This window comes from Bufo bufo, chromosome 3, assembly GCF_905171765.1.
Source record: "Bufo bufo chromosome 3, aBufBuf1.1, whole genome shotgun sequence".
Lineage (NCBI taxonomy): Eukaryota > Metazoa > Chordata > Amphibia > Anura > Bufonidae > Bufo > Bufo bufo.
Window position 1 is genome coordinate 614,658,339 of NC_053391.1, and position 20,991 is coordinate 614,679,329.

Genomic DNA, 20,991 nt, shown 5'->3' on the forward strand with positions numbered 1-20,991 from the left:
TATTTTTTCTTACAAAGTCTCATATTCCACTAACTTGTGTCAAAAAATAAAATCTCACATGAACTCACCATACCCCTCACGGAATCCAAATGCGTAAAAATTTTTAGACATTTATATTCCAGACTTCTTCTCACGCTTTAGGGCCCCTAGAATGCCAGGGCAGTATAAATACCCCACATGTGACCCCATTTCGGAAAGAAGACACCCCCCAGGTATTCCGTGAGGGGCATATTGAGTCCATGAAAGATTGAAATTTTTGTCCCAAGTTAGCGGAAAGGGAGACTTTGTGAGAAAAAAAATAAATAAAATCAATTTCCGCTAACTTGTGCCAAAAAAAATAAATTTCTATGAACTCGCCATGCCCCTCATTGAATACCTTGGGGTGTCTTCTTTCCAAAATGAGGTCACATGTGGGGTATTTATACTGCCCTGGCATTTTAGGGGCCCTAAAGCGTGAGAAGAAGTCTGGGATCCAAATGTCTAAAAATGCCCTCATAAAAGGAATGTCGGCCCCTTTGCGCATCTAGGCTGCAAAAAAGTGTCACACATCTGGTATCGCCGTACTCAGGAAAAGTTGGGCAATGTGTTTTGGGGTGTCATTTTACATATACCCATGCTGGTGAGATAAATATCTTGGTCAAATGCCAACTTTGTATAAAAAAATGGGAAAAGTTGTCTTTTGCCGAGATATTTCTCTCACCCAGCATGAGTATATGTAAAAAGACACCCCAAAACACATTGCCCAACTTCTCCTGAAATACGGCGATACCACATGTGTGACACTTTTTTGCAGCCTAGGTGGGCAAAGGGGCCCACATTCCAAAGAGCACCTTTCGGATTTCACAGGTCATTTACCTACTTACCACACATTAGGGCCCCTGGAAAATGCCAGGGCAGTATAACTACTCCACAAGTGACCCCATTTTGGAAAGAAGACACCCCAAGGTATTCCGTGAGGGGCATGGCGAGTTCCTAGAATTTTATATTTTTTGTCACAAGTTAGCGGAAAATGATGATTTTTTTTTTTTTTTTTTTTTTTTCCCCCCTTACAAAGTCTCATATTCCACTAACTTGTGACAAAAAATAAAAACTTCCATGAACTCACTATGCCCATCACGAAATACCTGGGGGTGTCTTCTTTCCAAAATGGGGTCACTTGTGGGGTAGTTATACTGCCCTGGCATTCTAGGGGCCCAAATGTGTGGTAAGAAGTTTGAAATCAAAATGTGTAAAAAATGACCGGTGAAATCCGAAAGGTGCTCTTTGGAATATGGGCCCCTTTGCCCACCTAGGCTGCAAAAAAGTGTCACACATGTGGTATCTCCGTACTCAGGAGAAGTTGGGGAATGTGTTTTGGGGTGTCATTTTACATATACCCATGCTGGGTGAGAGAAATATCTTGGCAAAAGACAACTTTTCCCATTTTTTTTATACAAAGTTGGCATTTGACCAAGATATTTATCTCACCCAGCATGGGTATATGTAAAATGACACCCCAAAACACATTCCCCAACTTCTCCTGAGTACGGCGATACCACATGTGTGGCACTTTTTTGCAGCCTAGGTGGGCAAAGGGGCCCACATTCCAAAGAGCACCTTTCGGATTTCACCGGTCAATTTTTACAGATTTTGATTTCAAACAACTTACCACACATTTGGGCCCCTAGAATGCCAGGGCAGTATAACTACCCCACAAGCGACCCCATTTTGGAAAGAAGACACCCCAAGGTATTCGCTGATGGGCATAGTGAGTTCATAAAAGTTTTTATGACCGAGCAATAAACGGTGAAAGTAGGGTAGGTCAGAAGTGTAAAAAGTGGCCTGGTCTTTCAGGGTGTTTAAGCCATAGGGGCTGAGGTGGTTAAAACCAGGATTCGCAGGGATATTTCTGACATTCCGCATGCGCTGACCAGGAATGTTTCTGCGGTCCGTTCACATTATGCGGCTTGTCATGCAGGTGATACTAGTGGCCTCGTTGTGCAAGGGGTGGAACGAGTCAAATTCCCTAAACGTGGAGGTGATCATAGGAGAGTTCTTTTAAACAGAGAATCTTATTGGATCTTCACCATGGATACCTGTGTACCAATGGGTCTTAACCGCAGGCATGACCTCATCCTGCATTATTGACCCTGGTACATTGCTGTTTTCTTTGAAGTCTTTTTTAGTATATGCTTTTACGTCTCAAAGGTGGAGCTGTTGCTGATTGCGTCCACCTGATATGTTTGACCTGCCCCTTACTTAAGGTGAGTGTCTCACACTATCTTGTTGTCATGAGTAAGGATCTGAATTTATTGATCTGAAACGCGTAGACCTGATGTACATGTCTGGATTTTAGCACCTTTTCTTTTAAAGCATTTATACATTTCTACCATCGCTTAGTTCCTGGCGAATATCCGCGCTTCCATTGCAACTTGGGAGCAGATGAGCCTCGACAACTGCTTTTCATTGAAATGAATTGTTCCACATAAAAAACGTTTGTGTGCATGAGCCCTTACTGTACTGGAACAGAGAGTGGAAAATGAGCCACGGATATGAACCTAGTCTACTAGTTAAAGTTTAGTCTGATTCCCAATTCCCTTAGGTGAATGTTAGGTGTGTAACTTATTTATATTTTAAAGGCTATGGACACCTTTGATTAATTGTATGTATGTATGTATTAAATGAAACCTAACTACAGTTGGTTTTGATTACAAATTTTGCACCATATCCTCCTGCAGCTTGTATATCTCAGAATACAGTACATGCTGCAGTAGGCCATACTGTGCTAATTTTGATTTAGGTAAGCTCTCATCCATTTTGATTCAAAAGGGTTTCCCTGGAGTAGACTATTGATGACCTATCCTTAGGTTATGTCCTCAATAGCTGATCTGTGGAGTCCAACTACCAGCACCCCCGACGATCAGCTGTTTGAAGAGGCTGCGCCCTTTTCCCAGACTACTGACATCACGTTCGTCGATCATATGGCCTATGTGCAACTCGGTCCCATTCATGTGAATAGGCCTGGGCTACAGTACTAAGCACAGCCACTATACACAGTACGCCGCTGTGCCAGACCCCCATCGATCAGAAATCGATTACCTATCATGAGAATAGATCATCATCATCAATTTTCTACTCCCAGAAACCCCTGTAAATTAATTTAATGAAATTGCAAAGATGTCACAATAATATTCACATGCAGGAAAGCATAGATGAGGGCTTCAAAGTGATCCATCAGAGAGCTTGTGACGAATTTGACACAGAAAGGCATTCTGCAGCATGTCTTGTATTTCTTGTATAAAGCTGCAGATGACAAATGGTGCAACATTTTATATTAAAGATAATTTTTAATATGTTTAATTATATAAAATACTTTTAATTAAAAGTGTAATAAAAAGTCTTCCTGTTTGTCCATAGTCTTTATGGTATAACTTGTAGAAGCTCGCAAGTTAACCAATTGGATATGCGCCAAACTAGAATATATTATTACAGATAATATCGGTACTGAAACTAAAAATAATAAATCTTTATTAATATATCGATCTAAAAATAATAATTGGCAGGGAAACCAATTCCAAAAAGATCCCAAAAGAGTGGTCTGAAATCTTGGTTCCACCAGCACAAGTTATGTGGATCATTTGTGCTGATGGAACAGAGATTTCAGACCACTCTTTTGAGATCTTTTTGGAATAGGTTTCCCTGCCAATTATTATTTTTAGATTGATATATTAATAAAGATTTATTATTTTCAGTTTTAGCACCGACATTATCTGTGATATTTTATGGTCTACCTTGACTCAAATTTTGCATTCATGAAGAAATCATAGCTAGTTAATAAAAAGAAAAAATTAAAGTAAATATTTGTTAGTTTGAAAAAAAGAAGAAGAGTAGTAATATAGTGACTGTCCTGGCCTTGTTCTGTGACCCTGACTCTGGAAGTCAGTGACCGTGATTTCAGCCGCCAGTTGTACAATTCTGTCACTTTGGCCAGGTTTCAATAATGCATTGATTTCTTTTGAGCTATTGGAGCTGCACTGCACCGTACCGCACCAGCTCTGTATGGAGACTTATTGGCCATGCTCCATGGGAAAGCAATAGGCAAAGCGATATCTCCCAAGAAGAGAGAACCATCTCGCTAGCGCCACCGTGTGGATATGACGAGGGAAAATAGCCGAGTCAAATATCCATCTGTAGGCAGCTGTTTCAGGGTGCGTTCACCTCATCAGTACAGAGTAGGATTTTGGCTGGCTGAGTGCGAAGGAGAACCAGTAGAGCCACTTCCACAAGGTGGCGCTAGCGAGATGGTTCTCTTTTCTCTTTACATAGTGCTATTAGTGCATAATTGCTGCCAGTAGCTGTGGAGTCGCACGTGGCTCCCGAGCCTTTGTCCGAGGAACCCTTTTATTAGAGTATATACAGTCGCAAGAAAAAGTTTGTGAACCCTTTGGAATGATATGGATTTCTGCACAAATTGGTCATAAAATGTGATCTGATCTTCATCTATGTCGCAACAATAGACAATCACAGTCTGCTTAAACTAATAAATGTTACCATAGAATTAAATGTTACCATGTTTTTATTGAACACACCATGTAAATGTAAACATTCACAGTGCAGGTGGAAAAAGTATGTGAACCCCTAGACTAATGACATCTCCAGGAGCTAATTGGAGTGAGGTGTCAGCCAACTGGAGTCCAATCAATGAGATGAGATTGGAAGTGTTGGTTACAGCTGCCCTGCCCTATAAAAAACACACACCAGTTCTGGGTTTGCTTTTCACAAGAAGTATTGCCTGATTTGAATGATGCCTCGCACAAAAGAGCTCTCAGAAGACCTACGATTAAGAATTGTTGACTTGCATAAAGCTGAAAAGGGTTAAAAAAGTATCTCCAAAAGCCTTGCTGTTCATCAGTCCATGGTAAGAGAAATTGTCTATAAATGGAGAAAGTTCAGCACTGCTGCTACTCTCCCTAGGAGTGGCCGTCCTGTAAAGATGACTGCAAGAGCACAGTGCAGGCTGCTCAATGAGGTGAAGAAGAATCCTAGAGTGTCAGCTAAAATCTTACAAAAGTCTCTGGCATATGCTTACATCCCTGTTAGCGAATCTACGATACGTAAAACACTAAACAAGAATGGATTTCATGGGAAGATACCACAGAGGATGCCACTGCTGTCCAAAAAAAACATTGCTGCACATTTGCAGTTTGCACAAGAGCACCTGGATGTTCCACAGCAGTACTGGCAAAATATTCTGTGGACAGATGAAACCAAAGTGGAGTTGTTTGGAAGAAGCACACAACACTATGTGTGGAGAAAAAGAGGCACAGCACACCAACATCAAAACCTCATGAAGTATGGTGGTGGGGGCATCACGGTTTGGGGCTGCTTTGCTGCGTCATGTCCTGGACGGATTGCTATCATCGAAGAAAAAATGAATTCCCAAGTTTATCAAGACATTTTGCAGGAGAACTTAAGGCCATCTGTCCACCAGCTGAAGCTCAACAGAAGATGGGTGTTGCAACAGGACAACGAACCAAAGCATAGAAGTAAATCAACAACAGAATGGCTTAAACAGAAGAGAATACGCCTTCTTTAGTGGCCCAGTCAGAGTCCTGACCTCAACCCGATTGAGATGCTGTGGCATGACCTCAAGAAAGCGATTCACACCAGACATCCCAAGAATATTGCTGAACTGAAACAGTTCTATAAAGAGGAATGGTCAAGAATTACCCCTGACCGTTGTGCACGTCTGATCTGCAACTACAGGAAACGTTTGGTTGAAGTTATTGCTGCCAAAGGAGGTTCAACCAGTTATTAAATCCAAGGGTTCACATACTTTTTCCACCTGCACTGTGAATGTTTACAGGGTGTGTTCAATAAAAACATGGTAACATTTAATTCTTTGTGTGCTATTAGTTTAAGCAGACTGTGATTGTCTATTGTTGTGACTTAGATGAAGATCAGATCACATTTTATGACCAATTTATGCAGAAATCCATATCATTCCAAAGGGTTCACATACTTTTTCTGCAACTGTATGTAAAGACTCAAGATTTGAGCATGCAGTTGTTATCATCCACACGGTCATATGTGCCAGCACTGTGTGTCTATGTGCTTCCAATATCGCATGTGGCGTGCTTCATCACATATAACGGAGGAATACGGTTCCTAAGGCAGACTTCATACACTGGCACATGGAGTGGCTGTGGCTCTATGACAGGAATCGGTAGTGTCTCTGTACACTATATGATTTCTGGGGGTGGGGTGTGGGGGGGACTGTATGTATCGTGATAGATGAGTTGAGTATAGGAACATTTCTAACACCATCACATCTTCATCTCTTTCAGCTCCATGTTCATGCATGTCTTTTAACCCGGAAACCCGAAGGCTGTCTGTGGGGCTAGACAATGGTACTATCTCAGTAAGTATATGGTAAATGATGTTTCTCCACATAAGATGGACAGTCTGCGGTTGAGGCCTCATGCACCAACAAGTCCGCAAAAATACCTTCTGTCTGCACTCTGTCTTTTTCTCATTCCCATCAATAGAAAGGGCTAGTCACGTCCACAAAACCGATCAGAACAGGACATGTTGTATAATTTGGGGAACAGATAAATGGGTCTGCAAAAAAAAAAAAAATATATTTATATATATATAAAAAATGTGTGCACTGCTTCATAGAAAGAAATGGGTCAATGTGCTGTCTGCAAATAGCACACGGTTGAAAAATACGGTCGTGTGCAGGAGGCCTAGAAGTGTTTTTTCCCCATTTTTATATAACTAAAGCGTCTTTCACAATTGCGGTAGGCTGTTTCAGCATAGAATACCAGGAATCGGCCTCACAAAAAACACTATGTGCAATGTTTTTTTCTGGCCAAATCCCACCATATTTGCCGGTTATCAACCGCATCCCATTATAGTTAATGAGGCCGGCAGGCGTGTCTGATCTCTTGCCACATATGCGAAACTAGCCTAAGAAGTTTTACAAATGTTATTGTGTAAGGTATATTAGACCACCAGGATGCAGAGGGTTAAATGCAGGGGCCCAATGTGACTTCTGCAGCAGGGCTCCTAACTATACGTCATTTATAGTACTGGTGCAGGAGGACCTTTGTGTCTTCTCAGTAGGGCTGCAGTTAAAGAATATTTTAGTAATCGAGTATTCTATCGATTTATTTTTTACGATTAATTGAGTAATCTAATAAGAAAAACCTTCTTAAAAAAACGTATTGCTTTATAAAAACAATATTTTTATTTATTACATCTAATTTTCATCAGAACACAGATCATCAGATCAAACTACACCCCCCCCCCCCCAAATCAGACTATCAGAGATCTCAGCCACAGATAAGCCCCCCAGTCAGCCTTGCCATCAAATCAGTCCCCCCATGCCGCAAGCCCACAATCAGAGCCCATGCCACCATGATCACACCCTCCCTTGCTGCAGTGCAATCAGAGCCAGACCCCCATGCCATCCATTGCCATGTCCGCCACTCCCCCAGTGCCATTAGATCAGCAGCCTCTCCATGCCATCCAGATTGCCATGATGTCCCCCTTCCCCTCTGCCTCCATGCCATCCACCATGTCCCCCACTCCCCCAGATCATCCCCTCCATGCCAAATCTCAGGTGCCCCCATTAACCCCTCTCCAAACCAATAGCTTTATACATGCCAAATCTCAGGTGCCCCCATTAACCCCTCCCCCTCGCCAATAACTTTATACATGCCAAATCACAGGTGCCCCCATTAACCCCTCTCCAAACCAATAGCTTTATACATGCCAAATCACAGGTGCCCCCAATTAACCTTTTGAGGACCACAAGATTACCGTCATGAATATAAAAATAATTCTATTTTTTTTCCCTTTAAGAATGTATTTGAACAATAAATAAAGCTAGATCCATTTGTTGATCAGAACTAATATTTTGACTCAAACCAAAAAAAAAAAAAAAAAAAGTATTTTAAATTCTTAATCAGATGATACAGGCAATTAAAAACATGGGAGAAATACGTCCCTTGGTCGGTCCTCAAAGGGTGAACCCCTCTCCATCCCCCCGCCTCCCGCTCATATCTCTTTATACAAGCCAAATCACAGTTGCCCGATTAACCTCTCCCCCCCTCCAATAACTTTATACATGCCCATGCCAAATCACAGGTGCCCCCATCAACCCCTCTCCTCTTACCCCGCCAATAACTTTGATACATGCCAAAATCACAGGTGCCCCCATTAACCCCTCTCCATCCCCCCACCTCCCTCTCATATCTCTTTATACATGCCAAATCGCAGCCTGGTGCCCCAATTAACCAGTCCCCCCCCCCCCCTCCTGGTCCCCGCCGATAATAACATGCCATTGCTAATTCACAGGTGCCCCCGTTTCCCCCCTGGCCCGCCGCTGTTGCTGCTAACTTTATACTTACCTTTAATGGAAGTGCGGCGTGCGCTGGCACACGGAGTCCGCAGGAGACGCGTCTTCATCCCAGCATGCACTGGGACCTGACGTCACACACATCGTCAGCCAGCGCGCTGAGGATGTGTGTACGCAAGGCCCTGCAGCGCGGTGCTGACTCAGGAGGCCATGAAGGCGGTGAGTGAGAAGCTACATTTTACTCCCGCTCCGAGGTCATGTGATTCAAACGATTCATCGATGCAGAGAAACTGCATCAAGGATTTTTTCGCCTCAATTTCATCGATTTAATCAATGAATCGTTTCAGCCCTACTTCTCAGGCTCCAAAGCTTAGATGAAAAAGTGCAGTAATAACCTCTGTCCCCCTAACTGTATTTCCCCTGTATATCTTCAAATATGTGAAATGATAAAGCCTTGCATCCAGTGCACCTGGCCTCGGCCATATTTGCTATCAGCGCCGGTTCACAGTTGCATAAAGATAAAGTCTCATCTATTACATTTCACTGCAATTTGTCATCTTCCACTTGACCTAGAAAGAACGATCTCATTAACCAGTGTAACTAGATGCCCTTGTACCACAGATTTCATCTCCACAATGCCGCATTTGTTCCCCACTTGGGTTTGTATTTTTGACATTAAGAACAGCATTTTGAACAGAGTAGTGTTCAGACTCAATAAAGGGACAGGCGCCCCTTTATTTCTGGATGAGCTCTCCTTCATACTTCTACTTCTGTGAATTCTCTGTATGATTTTCTGTATTATACGTACATACACTCACCTAAAGAATTATTAGGAACACCTGTTCTATTTCTCATTAAGGCAATTATCTAGTCAACCAATCACATGGCAGTTGCTTCAATGCATTTAGGGGGGTGGTCCTGGTCAAGACAATCTTCTGAACTCCAAACTGAATGTCAGAATGGGAAATAAAGGTGATTTAAGCAATTTTGAACGTGGCATGGTTGTTGGTGCCAGACGGGCCGGTCTGAGTATTTCACAATCTGCTCAGTTACTGGGATTTTCACGCACAACCATTTCTAGGGTTTACAAAGAATGGTGTGAAAAAGGAAAAACATCCAGTATGCGGCAGTCCTGTGGGCAAAAATGCCTTGTGGATGCTAGAGGTCAGAGGAGAACGGGCCGACTGATTCAAGCTGATAGAAGAGCAACGTTGACTGAAATAACCACTCGTTACAACCGAGGTATGCAGCAAAGCATTTGTGAAGCCACAACACACACAACCTTGAGGCGGATGGGCTCCAACAGCAGAAGACCCCACCGGGTACCACTCATCTCCACTACAAATAGGAAAAAGAGGCCACAATTTGCACGAGCTCACCAAAATTGGACTGTTGAAGACTGGAAAAATGTTGCCTGGTCTGATGAATCTCGATTTCTGTTGAGACATTCAAATGGTAGAGTCCGAATTTGGCGTAAACAGAATGAGAACATGTATCCATCCTCTGATGGCTACTTCCAGCAGGATAATGCACCATGTCACAAAGCTCGAATCATTTCAAATTGGTTTCTTGAACATGACAATGAGTTCACTGTACTAAAATGGCCCCCACAGTCACCAGATCTCAACCCAATAGAGCATCTTTGGGATGTGGTGGAACGGGAGCTTCGTGCCCTGGATGTGCATCCCTCAAGATGCTATCCTATCAATATGGGCCAACACTTCTAAAGAATGCTATCAGCACCTTGTTGAATCAATGCCACGTAGAATTAAGGCAGTTCTGAAGGCAAAAGGGGGTCCAACACCGTATTAGTATGGTGTTCCTAATAATTCTTTAGGTGAGTGTATGTTACTGTGAGCCAGCCATTTTTAATTTGTAACAATTTTATGTATTGTTCTTGGGTAGAAGGAAGGCAGTGCTCCAGAATTGTAATTGTTTCAGTACCTGGTGAACGCCCCTATTTAACTATTGTTGGAGTAACCAGAAAGTGGCCGACCCCTTTAAGTTCTTCAACTCTCGTCTCGGGCTACCCTTTTCACTAGCACCACAGCAGATTATACTACTGAAATCGGCCATGATAAGTCACGTTTTGGAGAAATACAGTACATCTATAGCCTATGTTGCCATTCTATAGAATTAAACCCATAGACACCCACCTGGTAATCAGTAGTTATTGGTGAGAAGCTGCAACTACCCATACATTCCCCTTTCAGTGGTAAATGAATGCCTAGTCTGGTGATGCCAGGGTGGGAACCGCTCTTACCGACTCTCAGCTCTAGTTCATAGAGGGGGGTTCTGAATGGGGACCCAATCTATGATGTCCATATGTCCTAATAGGGTGTATGGAAGGTGTCTGTGATACATCATACAACCCTCTTAATCTTCTAAAAAGGTAAAAGCAGATGGATGATAATAACTGAGCTCTTAGAAATGCAGTTGGCAAGCCATAGGAGACGGTTATAACCATGACATCAGAAGACCATTGATAAATGTTGGTTTCAGACTGTTGTCCGCCTAGTAACTAGTTGGCTGTTGGCTATTTACAACCTCACCCTGCTTAGCTCATTACGCAGGTTCTGCAGTCACAGTGTTGGCCTGCAGGTTACCTATGTTACTTATAACCCCCTTCACACTTTGTGTCTCGGTGCTATTCCCAACTGGCTCGGAATATCAGGTCTGTATCCTCAAAATACCTCACTCCTGCCCCAGTTTCATTTATTTAGCCATTTTAGGCAGTCTCCTGTGCTCTCTTGTCCTCATTAGTGTAAGACAATTATAGATGACTTGTACCGAAGGGAGAACTGATCTACATCCTGCCGTACCAGGCACTTCAGTTTAGCCTTGGTATAATAGGACAACATGAAATAGAATAACATAATTTCTGGCTAATATTACAGCTTGTAGCCATAAGCACAGTCCACCAGAGGATCCTCCAGTAGGCCCAGGGTGTAATATTATAATACAAAGGTCTAGAAGGAAAAAAAAAAATTTGACCTCAGGGGTGGATGCTACAGGGAAATCTCCCGGTGGGCGGATGCCTAGGAAGGCCACCCCAGCCCTCCTCACAGCTGCCAGCCAGGTTCATAATGATCTGATTCTCTCCTACCCATCTGGCCAGCAGCCGCCCTCCTGAATTCAACTGTATATATGTCCTCAGGACAGCGATACAGTTGAATACTATGGCGCAGGTGGCAGTATTGTGTGCTGCACTGTGGTATTTGGTTCAGATTGGGCAGTCTACTGCTCCGCACTATGGTATTGCTGGCCCTGCCTAATTATCTTGACCCGCCTTCTGTCAGTTTCAACCTACAACTTAGGGCCACTTTTATGTTTTTTACAGGGCCACTTTTAGTTCCCAATCTGCCCTTGTTTGTCCTGCTGGGGATCTCGTCATTTTCCACTGGGTTCTATTTCTTTGATTGAAAACCTATTAGACTTTATTGATGACTAGCAGAAGGACGAGGCTTTTCACTGGTCTATTTCATTTGTTGTTTTTGTGTGTGGTTAAGGCTTCTTGCACATGGCCATAGGCCGTCTGTGCCGTGCTGGGAACCGCAAATAGCAGTCCAAGGGCACCATCCGTGTGGTCACCATCTGCGGATGCGGAGCCATTCCCTTGAATGGGTTCGCGATCTGTTCGCACTATAAAAAAAAATAGGACATGCACTATTTCTTTGCAGTGCGAATGCACGGACAGAAAGTCCACAGAAGTGCTCTGTAGTCTTCCGTTCCATGCCTCCTCTCCGCATCGTATCTGGCGGATTGCTGACCTATTTAAGTGTACATGAGGCCTAAAAGACATCTACTGCGCCCCCATAACGTTGGCATCCACTGTACCCTTATAACAGTGAAGAAAAAGGACAGGGTTGTTTTGTGAACCTGATGTAAAACTATGTGTATGTCAGTGAGGGGAACAATGAAGGACTAATATGGGTCATTTAATGGTGGCATGTTCGCATGTTTGGGAATATCTCAAGAACGGTATGTCCTAGAGAGCTGAAACCTGATCTAAAATCTTATTAAGCACCTAATTTACGTATATGACAAATTTGGTGCAGATTGGGCCAGTTATTTGACCATGAATAAAGGACAGACCACAGAAATGTATTTTTATATATATGAACATATGGGGGTTGGACTTTCCTTAGGTGGGCCCAAAGAACCCCAGTCTGACACTGGCTAGAAGGCTGAATTCTCTGTGTCAGGAGTAAACATCTGAATCCAAAAACGTGATGGATGCATTGACTTTAATGGGTTAGACAGAGTTGGATTCATCTTTGATCTTCATTTTTGGACTCCATTTGACGTGTTTTCAGTTCCTTTCAAGCATTTTTGCCAGAGAGCATACCATGGCAGACTGTGCTGTTCTGTCTGGTGAAAAGGCTAGGAAAGACCTGGAAAACTGATCGTATGGCATCCATTGATGAATCCAACTCCATTTAACCCATCTCTGAGTCGTCTGGTTCCAAAACCAGAATGTCAGAAAACACCTTGTAGGACTAGCCCAGCTGAATGTAATGATACCATTCACTTAGTGATCCGTTGCCTCATTCTGGAGAAAAAATTATTTAAATCCATATGCAAATGAGCAGTTAAGTGCACTGAGGGCGGGCCCTGTACTCCTCCGCATTTCTCTGCCACCCATTTTTTCTCCTTCTTGATTGACAGGGTCAGGTTCCTGCATATACATCTTGCCTGGCCCTGTCAATCAAGGAGAGGGAGGGGCTAGCAGGGGAAGTAGGAGGAGCAAAGGTGAACACAGTGGCTTGCACCCGCCCTCAGTGCACTTATCTGCTAATTTGCATATGTATTAAATATACTTTTTTCTCGAGAATGAACCTATTGATCGCTAAAGTGACAGGTATCTTTGCATTCAGCCGAGCTATCCCTACCTGAATATCCTGGTGATAGATTGATTTTTAACTAAATTTAAGTCATTTTTTTTCTTTATCTAGGAATTTATTTTAGCTGAAGATTATAACAAAATGACCCCCACAAGAACGTATTCTGGTAAGGATGTCCTGTATTGGTATCTACTGTATATTGACTGTATGGGCTGCCCTGATGTCTGTGCCTGCAGCGGTTTCTGAAGCCTCATTTCCAGCTGTTACAGTATAGTTATAGAAATGTGCTTAATGCTGTCAATTTTAATTAAATGCTGCGATTTTATGTTGTGATTTTTGGCATTTTTTTCCCGTGTTTGCTTCAGTGTAGTATCCACAAAACTTTACTTACCGTATGTTTTCTATTCCGGTACCCAACACGGTTTTCATAGCCACTTTCCTAAAACTGTTCCTATTTAAAACCGCATTTGAATGGTATTTGTATTTATTTTTGTGGTGCTGTAAAGGCATACTTTGTGTGGAGAGGTTTTCCAGATACATGTATTAATCCTATTATTAATAACACAGGTGAAAGCAGGTGATAAAGCTATGGTGGATTGGACAGGGGCAGACAGGACACGCTCTACTGTATGATCGCTGTGTAATGCAGGAGCACAAAGGACATGCCCTCACTTCCTAAAACCCTTCTCACGTTTCTTCTGCTAGAGATGGACTTCACTTAAATGGGTTGTCCGCTTTGTTTATATTCATGACCTATTGGCTCTGTAGCATTCACTTGAATAGAAAGGAGCCATCCCATAGAAGTGAATGGGACGACTTGTAATTGTACCTGCTCACTGCTGCGGTGGTGATGGCGAGCAGGTAAACCATGAAGGGAAGGCAGCGCTTGCACAAAGCGCTGCTTTCTCTTCAAACAGCTGATCTGTGTGTGTGCAAGGAGTTGGACCCCCGCCAATCTGATATTGATGACCTATTCATCAGTATAAATAAAGCTGACAACCCATTTAACAACCAGCAGTGGACAGCAACCTAGCAGTAAGGGAGATCCTTAGTAGCCAGCAATTTAGGGCACTTTTAGAGGTGGAAGATAGTGTTTTTGTTAAATAAAGTGATTTACATTTTTGCAATTTTATTACATTGGCAGATAGACATAGGTTGTGTGACGATACAGTGACCATTTAAAGGGGTAGTCTCACTTCAGCAAGTTGCATTTATCATTTAGAGAAAGTTAATACAAGGCACTCACTAATGTATTGTTATTATCCATATTGCCTCCTCTGCTGGCTTGATTCATTTTTCCATCACATTATACACTGCTCGTATCCAGGGGTTATGACTACCCTGCAATCCAGCATCGGTAGTGGCCGTGCTTGTACACTATAGGAAAAGCGTATGATGCGATGAAAAATTGAATCCAGCCAGCAAAGGAAGCAATATGGACAATCACAATACATTCGTAAGTGCCTTGTTTTAACTTTTTCTAAACCCCTTTAGGTTAATTCACCCAGCAAACCTCTTTAACACCAGCAGCCTTCTAAATGGGGTGCCAAGCAACTCTGGGAACCAGTCTGTCGCCGATTTATTCAGGCCTCCAAGTCAAGAAGCAACGGGGCTGAGCTAAGGGAGGCCAAAGGGGCCTATGTTAAAGACACAGAAAATGTCTGCCTTCAGAGTTTTTCAGAAATAGTCAGTGATCATAATCGGGATTAGATTCTTCTACTAAAATACAGATTATAAAGATTCTCCCAAAGTTGAATTAGTTTCACATTGAGGTTTCCATAACCCACCTCTGCAGTGAAAACTTGAAATTGTCATCCTCAAAATCTGTGAAGGCCCCACTACCAAACTTCTACATATTGGATAGTTCTAATGTTTTTGTTTTACTGTTATAACAGGGTGACTAGAATACTGTAACCTACCTGAATCCACAGTAACGATTATAACTAGATGTGTTGTTACCATACAGCACACCAGAGCAGAGTAACCATGGTTCTCTTCATTCTGGAGATGGAGTGGATGCTGAGTACAGGTCAGGATAAGCTCTTTACCTGGCATTGCTCAGAGACTGGGGAACGTCTAGGAAACTACCGCACTACAGCCTGTGCTTCATGTCTGCAGTATCCTTTCACAGTCCTACTCCATAAAAGTGGACTCTTGTCGTGGAGTGTGCAAAACCTTTCATGGTACTTGAATATTAAAACTCCATCATGATGTAATCTTCTCTGGGACGGTAGATCAGGGTCATATTTCATTGATTTTATGAAAACTTTCATTCTATAGCAACAAGCCCAGTAGGCTGATCACACGTACAAAATAATGCAAAGACCTGGACCTCTCACCGCTCCTCCAAGCCCCTGTCTTAGATCTAGACAGAAATGTAGGTGGCATGGTCCATATGGCGAACCACCTTTGTCAGAATGGAGAATTAGGGCCGGAATAGAGCAACTCTCCCACACATTGGGAACCAATGGGGGTATTACTACATGGGCAGGAGGAGTGAACCATAGCGTAAGAAAGAAAAGGAGAAAAGATTGATTATAGTATGCCGATGGTGTAGTGTGAATCATGGGCTGTTGTCGAGCAATGATTCAGGAGAATCTTTTTTTTTTTGGGGGTGGGTGTGATACCAAAGGGGTTTTCCAGTCCCTATCATGGCACAATCTGCTTTCAAGGTGGCCAATAAAGCAAGTTCCAAATAAACTTGCCATTCCAAAATAGCATGGACTGGTGGTTCCCAGACCCGGTAACTTCCAGCAACACCAAGTCAATTGGGCTGCATAGGATGCTTCCCACTGACCAGTGGACGGGAACATCATCTCCAAATCCAAGGACAGTGGCAACATGTATTTTAGGGAACTTTTAGATTTAGGAACTTTTATGTGGTGTATATTGGGGTCAGAAAGACTCTTTAATATAGAGTGAAAGGTCAGATGGGGACAATTCACTACGTTCTTTCAGCAAATTGTGTGGTATGCTGAGAAGATCATGTCCCAGAAGGACTTTGATTTGGCACAACCTCAACATTGGTGAAGCATTGTACCTCATTCATTTTCACAGCACGAATGGTTCTCGGGAAGAAATGAGTACAGTAGGCAAAATAATCACATCCATTTTTTTTGCGTATTTTCTATAAATGGTGTTCCTAATCTTTTGGAGAGGATTTATGCAGAATTCATATGCTGAGACCTGCATTCTGAGCAGCAGCTGTGGTGGCACGTGTTACCTGAAAGCCTTGCCATGGGAACCACTTCACCTCTTCCTACTGCCTCCAGCTCCCAGTCTCCAATTACAGCGGCTATAATTGAGCAGAGCCTTATGTTCTGCCCAGATGATGTGCAGTGCTTTATTAACTATTCAGTACTCTGTAAATCTCACAGTCTGTAAATAAAAGACGGCTTTCATTTCATCTTTTTGTATACAACACGGTCTTGAAGATCTGGAGGTCTAGTAAGTGTATTACATAAAGGGAACCTGCCAGCAGCTAACACAGCCCCGTTTCCTGACCTATAATGACAAAATCATCTAGAAATTCTGCAACGTACGTGTGCAGTCTTTACTTAGAACCACAATGCAGTACGTCACCAGGACAGCTCACTTTTCTTTGTAATTCTGCTTGATAATTTTTTTCCAGCCTGACACCTGTGTAATCTTATCTCAAATCTGACATGTCTTTGCATCGAATGCCTTGTCTAGCTTAGGCACTGTATAATGCCTTGGACCCCCACGTAGACACACACTTCTCCCTAGCTGTTTGATTCCACTTACAGCGTTTCTAGGAGCTTTGAAAAGTGTTCGGTCAATGAATTGATCCTCCTTTCCACTTCGGCTGGAACATACCAGGGAAAGAATGAAGGCGACATCATAACCGCGTTACTCAAGCCCAGTGCATGCTCATATTAGCTCTTGGGCCAGATGGGAGTCCTGCACATATCGCACCTGCCCTAGATAAGGCATTCAATGCAAGATTTCATCTGTAGGTGTGAAATAGCGAAGACTGTCCATTAAGCCCAAGGAAGCCTGGTTACCAAGGAAGCTCACGAAGAAGATGGACTTTTCTCGAGTGAAGAACATTCACTGGACTCATCTCTCTTCATTAGCATACAGGAACATGTGTTGTGTTTGGGGTGGGTTGGTAAATTGTTGGTGACCAGTTCCCTTTAACAGGAATGTTTACCATTTTTTTTTTAAAGATACAAGTTTGTATATGTGGAGAAGTTCAGGTTTTACTGTGCTGTTGGTTAAGGGGTTCTCTGGGAACCTCTCCTAGAATGTGAGCAGGACTTATTGCCACCACTTGCAGAGCTGTCTAGGACGATGAGGGTGTCCTCACTACATAATAGGCTCTGGCACTTGCATATACTAAGCGGTGATGAGCGTTCCTGTAGGCTGCTCAGCCATGATGGCATATCATAGGCAGGATAGCATCATTACCATCTATTGTAGAGCACTGTAGTGCCTACCCTCTAGGATGCTCTGCATATAGTGGCAACCAGCCCTGTTCACGTTCTAGGACAGGTTGCTTGTGGCCATTTTAAATAATTCCTGGAGAACCCCTTTAATTTGTTTTGACTTTTATTTTCAAGAGCTGCTTGAAGGTGCAGGGGCACCTTGACACCAACCGTTCTCCTTTATAGAAAACTCTTGAAGAACTTTTCCATTTCGCGTATTTTTTCCTTGACTCTGATGCATCAGATTTGACGTGGAGACAAGACATGTGTTTGTTGGTGACCATTCTGGGCAGGTCACTATTCTAAAACTTGAACAAGACAACTGTAGCCTCATTACTACATTTAAAGGACATACAGGTGAGTGATTTATCTGTTTACTCGTATTGCTCACTTTAGGTGGCGGAGTCATTTGCTGACTTCAGAGAAGTTGCTAGAATAAAGAGTTGTTCTCATCTGATCAACTCAGGATATGCCATCACTTTATGATTGGCGGAGGTCCTGCTTCCAGGATTTTCACCGATCCTGAAAATGGTCTGGGGACCACTGTGCAAAGATGTCCACAAAAAATGTGAAGGGAATGTCCACAATGCGGACCCTTCATTTTCAGGATTGGTGGGGGGTCCAAACTCCTACAAATATCCCATCTCATATGAGATGCTCCTTTTGCTATTTGCAATGCTGGCTTCACCTTCACTGGACTTGTGTACATGTTTAATGGGGAGAGGAGAACAAGACCCTTCTGATGGTAGTGGCTAATCCCCCACAGGAATAATGCATATTAAAATGCCCAGTCCTTCTTGTCCCCAATATCTGTCAAAAACCGTGGGGACACCTCCATACACTTTATATCTTTGGTTGTTCCCAACAGCATCTTTGGGTTCAGCCGGTTTTGATCTAATATGTATTGTATGGACAACTTTACCCAAGTTCTACTGATCAACATCACGTCGGTTTACTATATGAGTTGGCCATTTATATATCCAGTTATCCAGAGGTCTCCTCGGTAAAATGGTGATTCATAGAAGCGTGTTTAGTCACCACAGGCTGATCCAGAAGCTGTTACTCATGGAGAACCTTATTTCATGCCAGCAGATACCGCCTGATGTTGTAGAAACCCGAACGAGAATGCACTCTGATATCCAGTGATTGATTATTGTGTATTAAATCTGCCTTTTTATCATGGCGTCCTAATGCGGACAGTATTACTATAGTACCTTTCCCATAGAGATAATAGTTTTATGATTATGTATTTTGTTATGTAGCTTTATGCTATTGTGTTGCTGTCGAATACAGTTGGCCCGTAGGGATGTGCTTAGATTTTCCATTTGGGCAGCATTAGCGCACTGTTTATACTGAGAATTCAAGGCGCGTTCACGTTGCTAGATTTCACAGTTATTCCCATACAGCAGTCATCAGTGGGTTTTAGACCGTGCAAATCATCTAGGAATTAACATCACCCTCTAATTACAGCAATTTACTAGTTCAGACTTTCTCTTAATCCCCAGGTCTTTTTAGCTGTCTGCTTTTTCCATGACTAGTGTGACAGAGCTGGCTTATCGCTGCCTTGTGCATCATGTTTTCTGGTATTTTTAGTGTGATCTGCTTTACGGTAAAATAAATTAGCCTGTGATTTTAAAGAGGTATTCCGATTTTAATGATTACATTTATCTGTTTAGAGAATAGGCAGTTATCCAATTTTCTAATTTACATGTATTTAACATTTTGCTCGCACACCTTATCTGCACATTAGCCGCTCTCTAAAAAGAAAAAAAAATGATACGGCCCATGCGAGTCCTGTAAAATACATCCATAGGACATCGGCACAAGACTTAATATGGTTTTAGTCATGTGAACTCAAGCTGGTCATGTGATCTCTGGCATTCAGTTAACTGTCCAGATATCTAACAGGTGAATGGCGGTTTATTGAGATGCAGCACATATGTATACAGTATGTACAGAATTAGTGCCTGCAGCTGTCTGTCAGTGTAGAAAAACATCTAACATTGTTCTCCCTGTCTCCCCTCTGTGTCCTGTTTTTTTTTTTTTTTACCGTTTATTGACAACATGACATCACCTAGAGACAAGTAGCCATTTTACAAATCACCTGGAAACAGGCAGCCATATAAACACACATACAGTGAAATAGCTGTTATAGCCACAATGGTTTCCACCATTAGTTCTTTGTAGTTATCCCACGGAAGTGTCCTGTGTGATGACCCATCACATACATGTCATGTCACACTGTTGCTTACTGAATGTCAGTGGGGTGTCTCACGTGACTGATGTATTACACAGAATTGAGCTCTACCATTCTGCTGTGCAGATAGGGGTCAACAGCCTAATATAAGCAGGTATGTAAGCAAAATTTTAAATAAATGTGTAGTTGAAAATTGTATAATTTTCTATTATATCAACAAATTAAAATACATAAATAAAAACCAGAAGATCCCTTTTAATTCTGTGTTGCCACTAAAGCTCCCTGTATGTAGAATACATGTCCAAAAGGTTCATACACTTGGGTGACCATATCGTAACCTTTCGGATATTGTACCACCCATGACAAAAAATATATTGTATGTAGACCTGGAAAGAAACCACCACACATGCACCCCACTGTTACCGCTGGATAGGTGAAAAGATGCTGATTCGGAGTACCTCCTTTTTGTCTGTACTCTCTGGTATTTTCCAGCAGTCAGCCCTCAAAGGGTCCATGTGCTGTATGCAAAAGTAATACCCTGGACTCCTAAGCTCCGTGTTATAATGGAGAGGGCACCTAAGTGCAGAATCCAGACTTGGGATCACCCAGGGGCAGACTGGGAACTTAAAGTGGCCCTGGAAAAAATACTAAAAGTGGCCCTGTTTTGTAGTCGGGTCCAAATTGATGTAAGGCGGGGCCAACACAAGTAGGCAGCGCCAGCAATGCCATATTGCGGCACATTATACCACCCTACCACCGAACCAAATACCTCAGTCCATCACAAAATACTGCCAGCAGAACAAAATATGTCCCCAAAAACTTCCACTTGCTACCCGTGAGGAGTGCTCAGGCGGCCCCCTGGGCATCAGCCCACCTAGAAATTTACCTGTAAAGTCTATGGCCAATCCACCCCTGGGATCACCTCTCCAGCCATTGCAATAGTTTGTGGGGGTAAAGCAGTGACAGATACCCTATACTGATCAAGACTGCCCTAAGTATTTATCTGGTAAGTGGCCATGCACTTATGATAGCTTACAGATGAAAGTCCCATTCAGCCTACAGCTTTCCACTCTTGACTTCTGTATGAATATGGACTCGTAGATCCGCCAAAGTAACATTCAGGCTTGTGGCCATAGGGTGGGGTGGGATAGCGGATGT

General features: G+C 42.7%; 1 protein-coding gene across 1 annotated transcript in view; it reads left to right on the forward strand.

Moving 5' to 3' along the window:
* Window positions 1-20,991, forward strand: part of WDFY2 (WD repeat and FYVE domain containing 2) — a 91,342-nt gene that overhangs the window by 39,482 nt on the left and 30,869 nt on the right. The window contains exons 3-6 of the mRNA XM_040426047.1: window positions 6,327-6,400; window positions 13,300-13,354; window positions 15,155-15,305; window positions 17,881-17,993. Coding sequence (XP_040281981.1) covers window positions 6,327-6,400; window positions 13,300-13,354; window positions 15,155-15,305; window positions 17,881-17,993 — 393 coding nt within the window. The remainder of the gene's footprint in view (window positions 1-6,326; window positions 6,401-13,299; window positions 13,355-15,154; window positions 15,306-17,880; window positions 17,994-20,991) is intronic.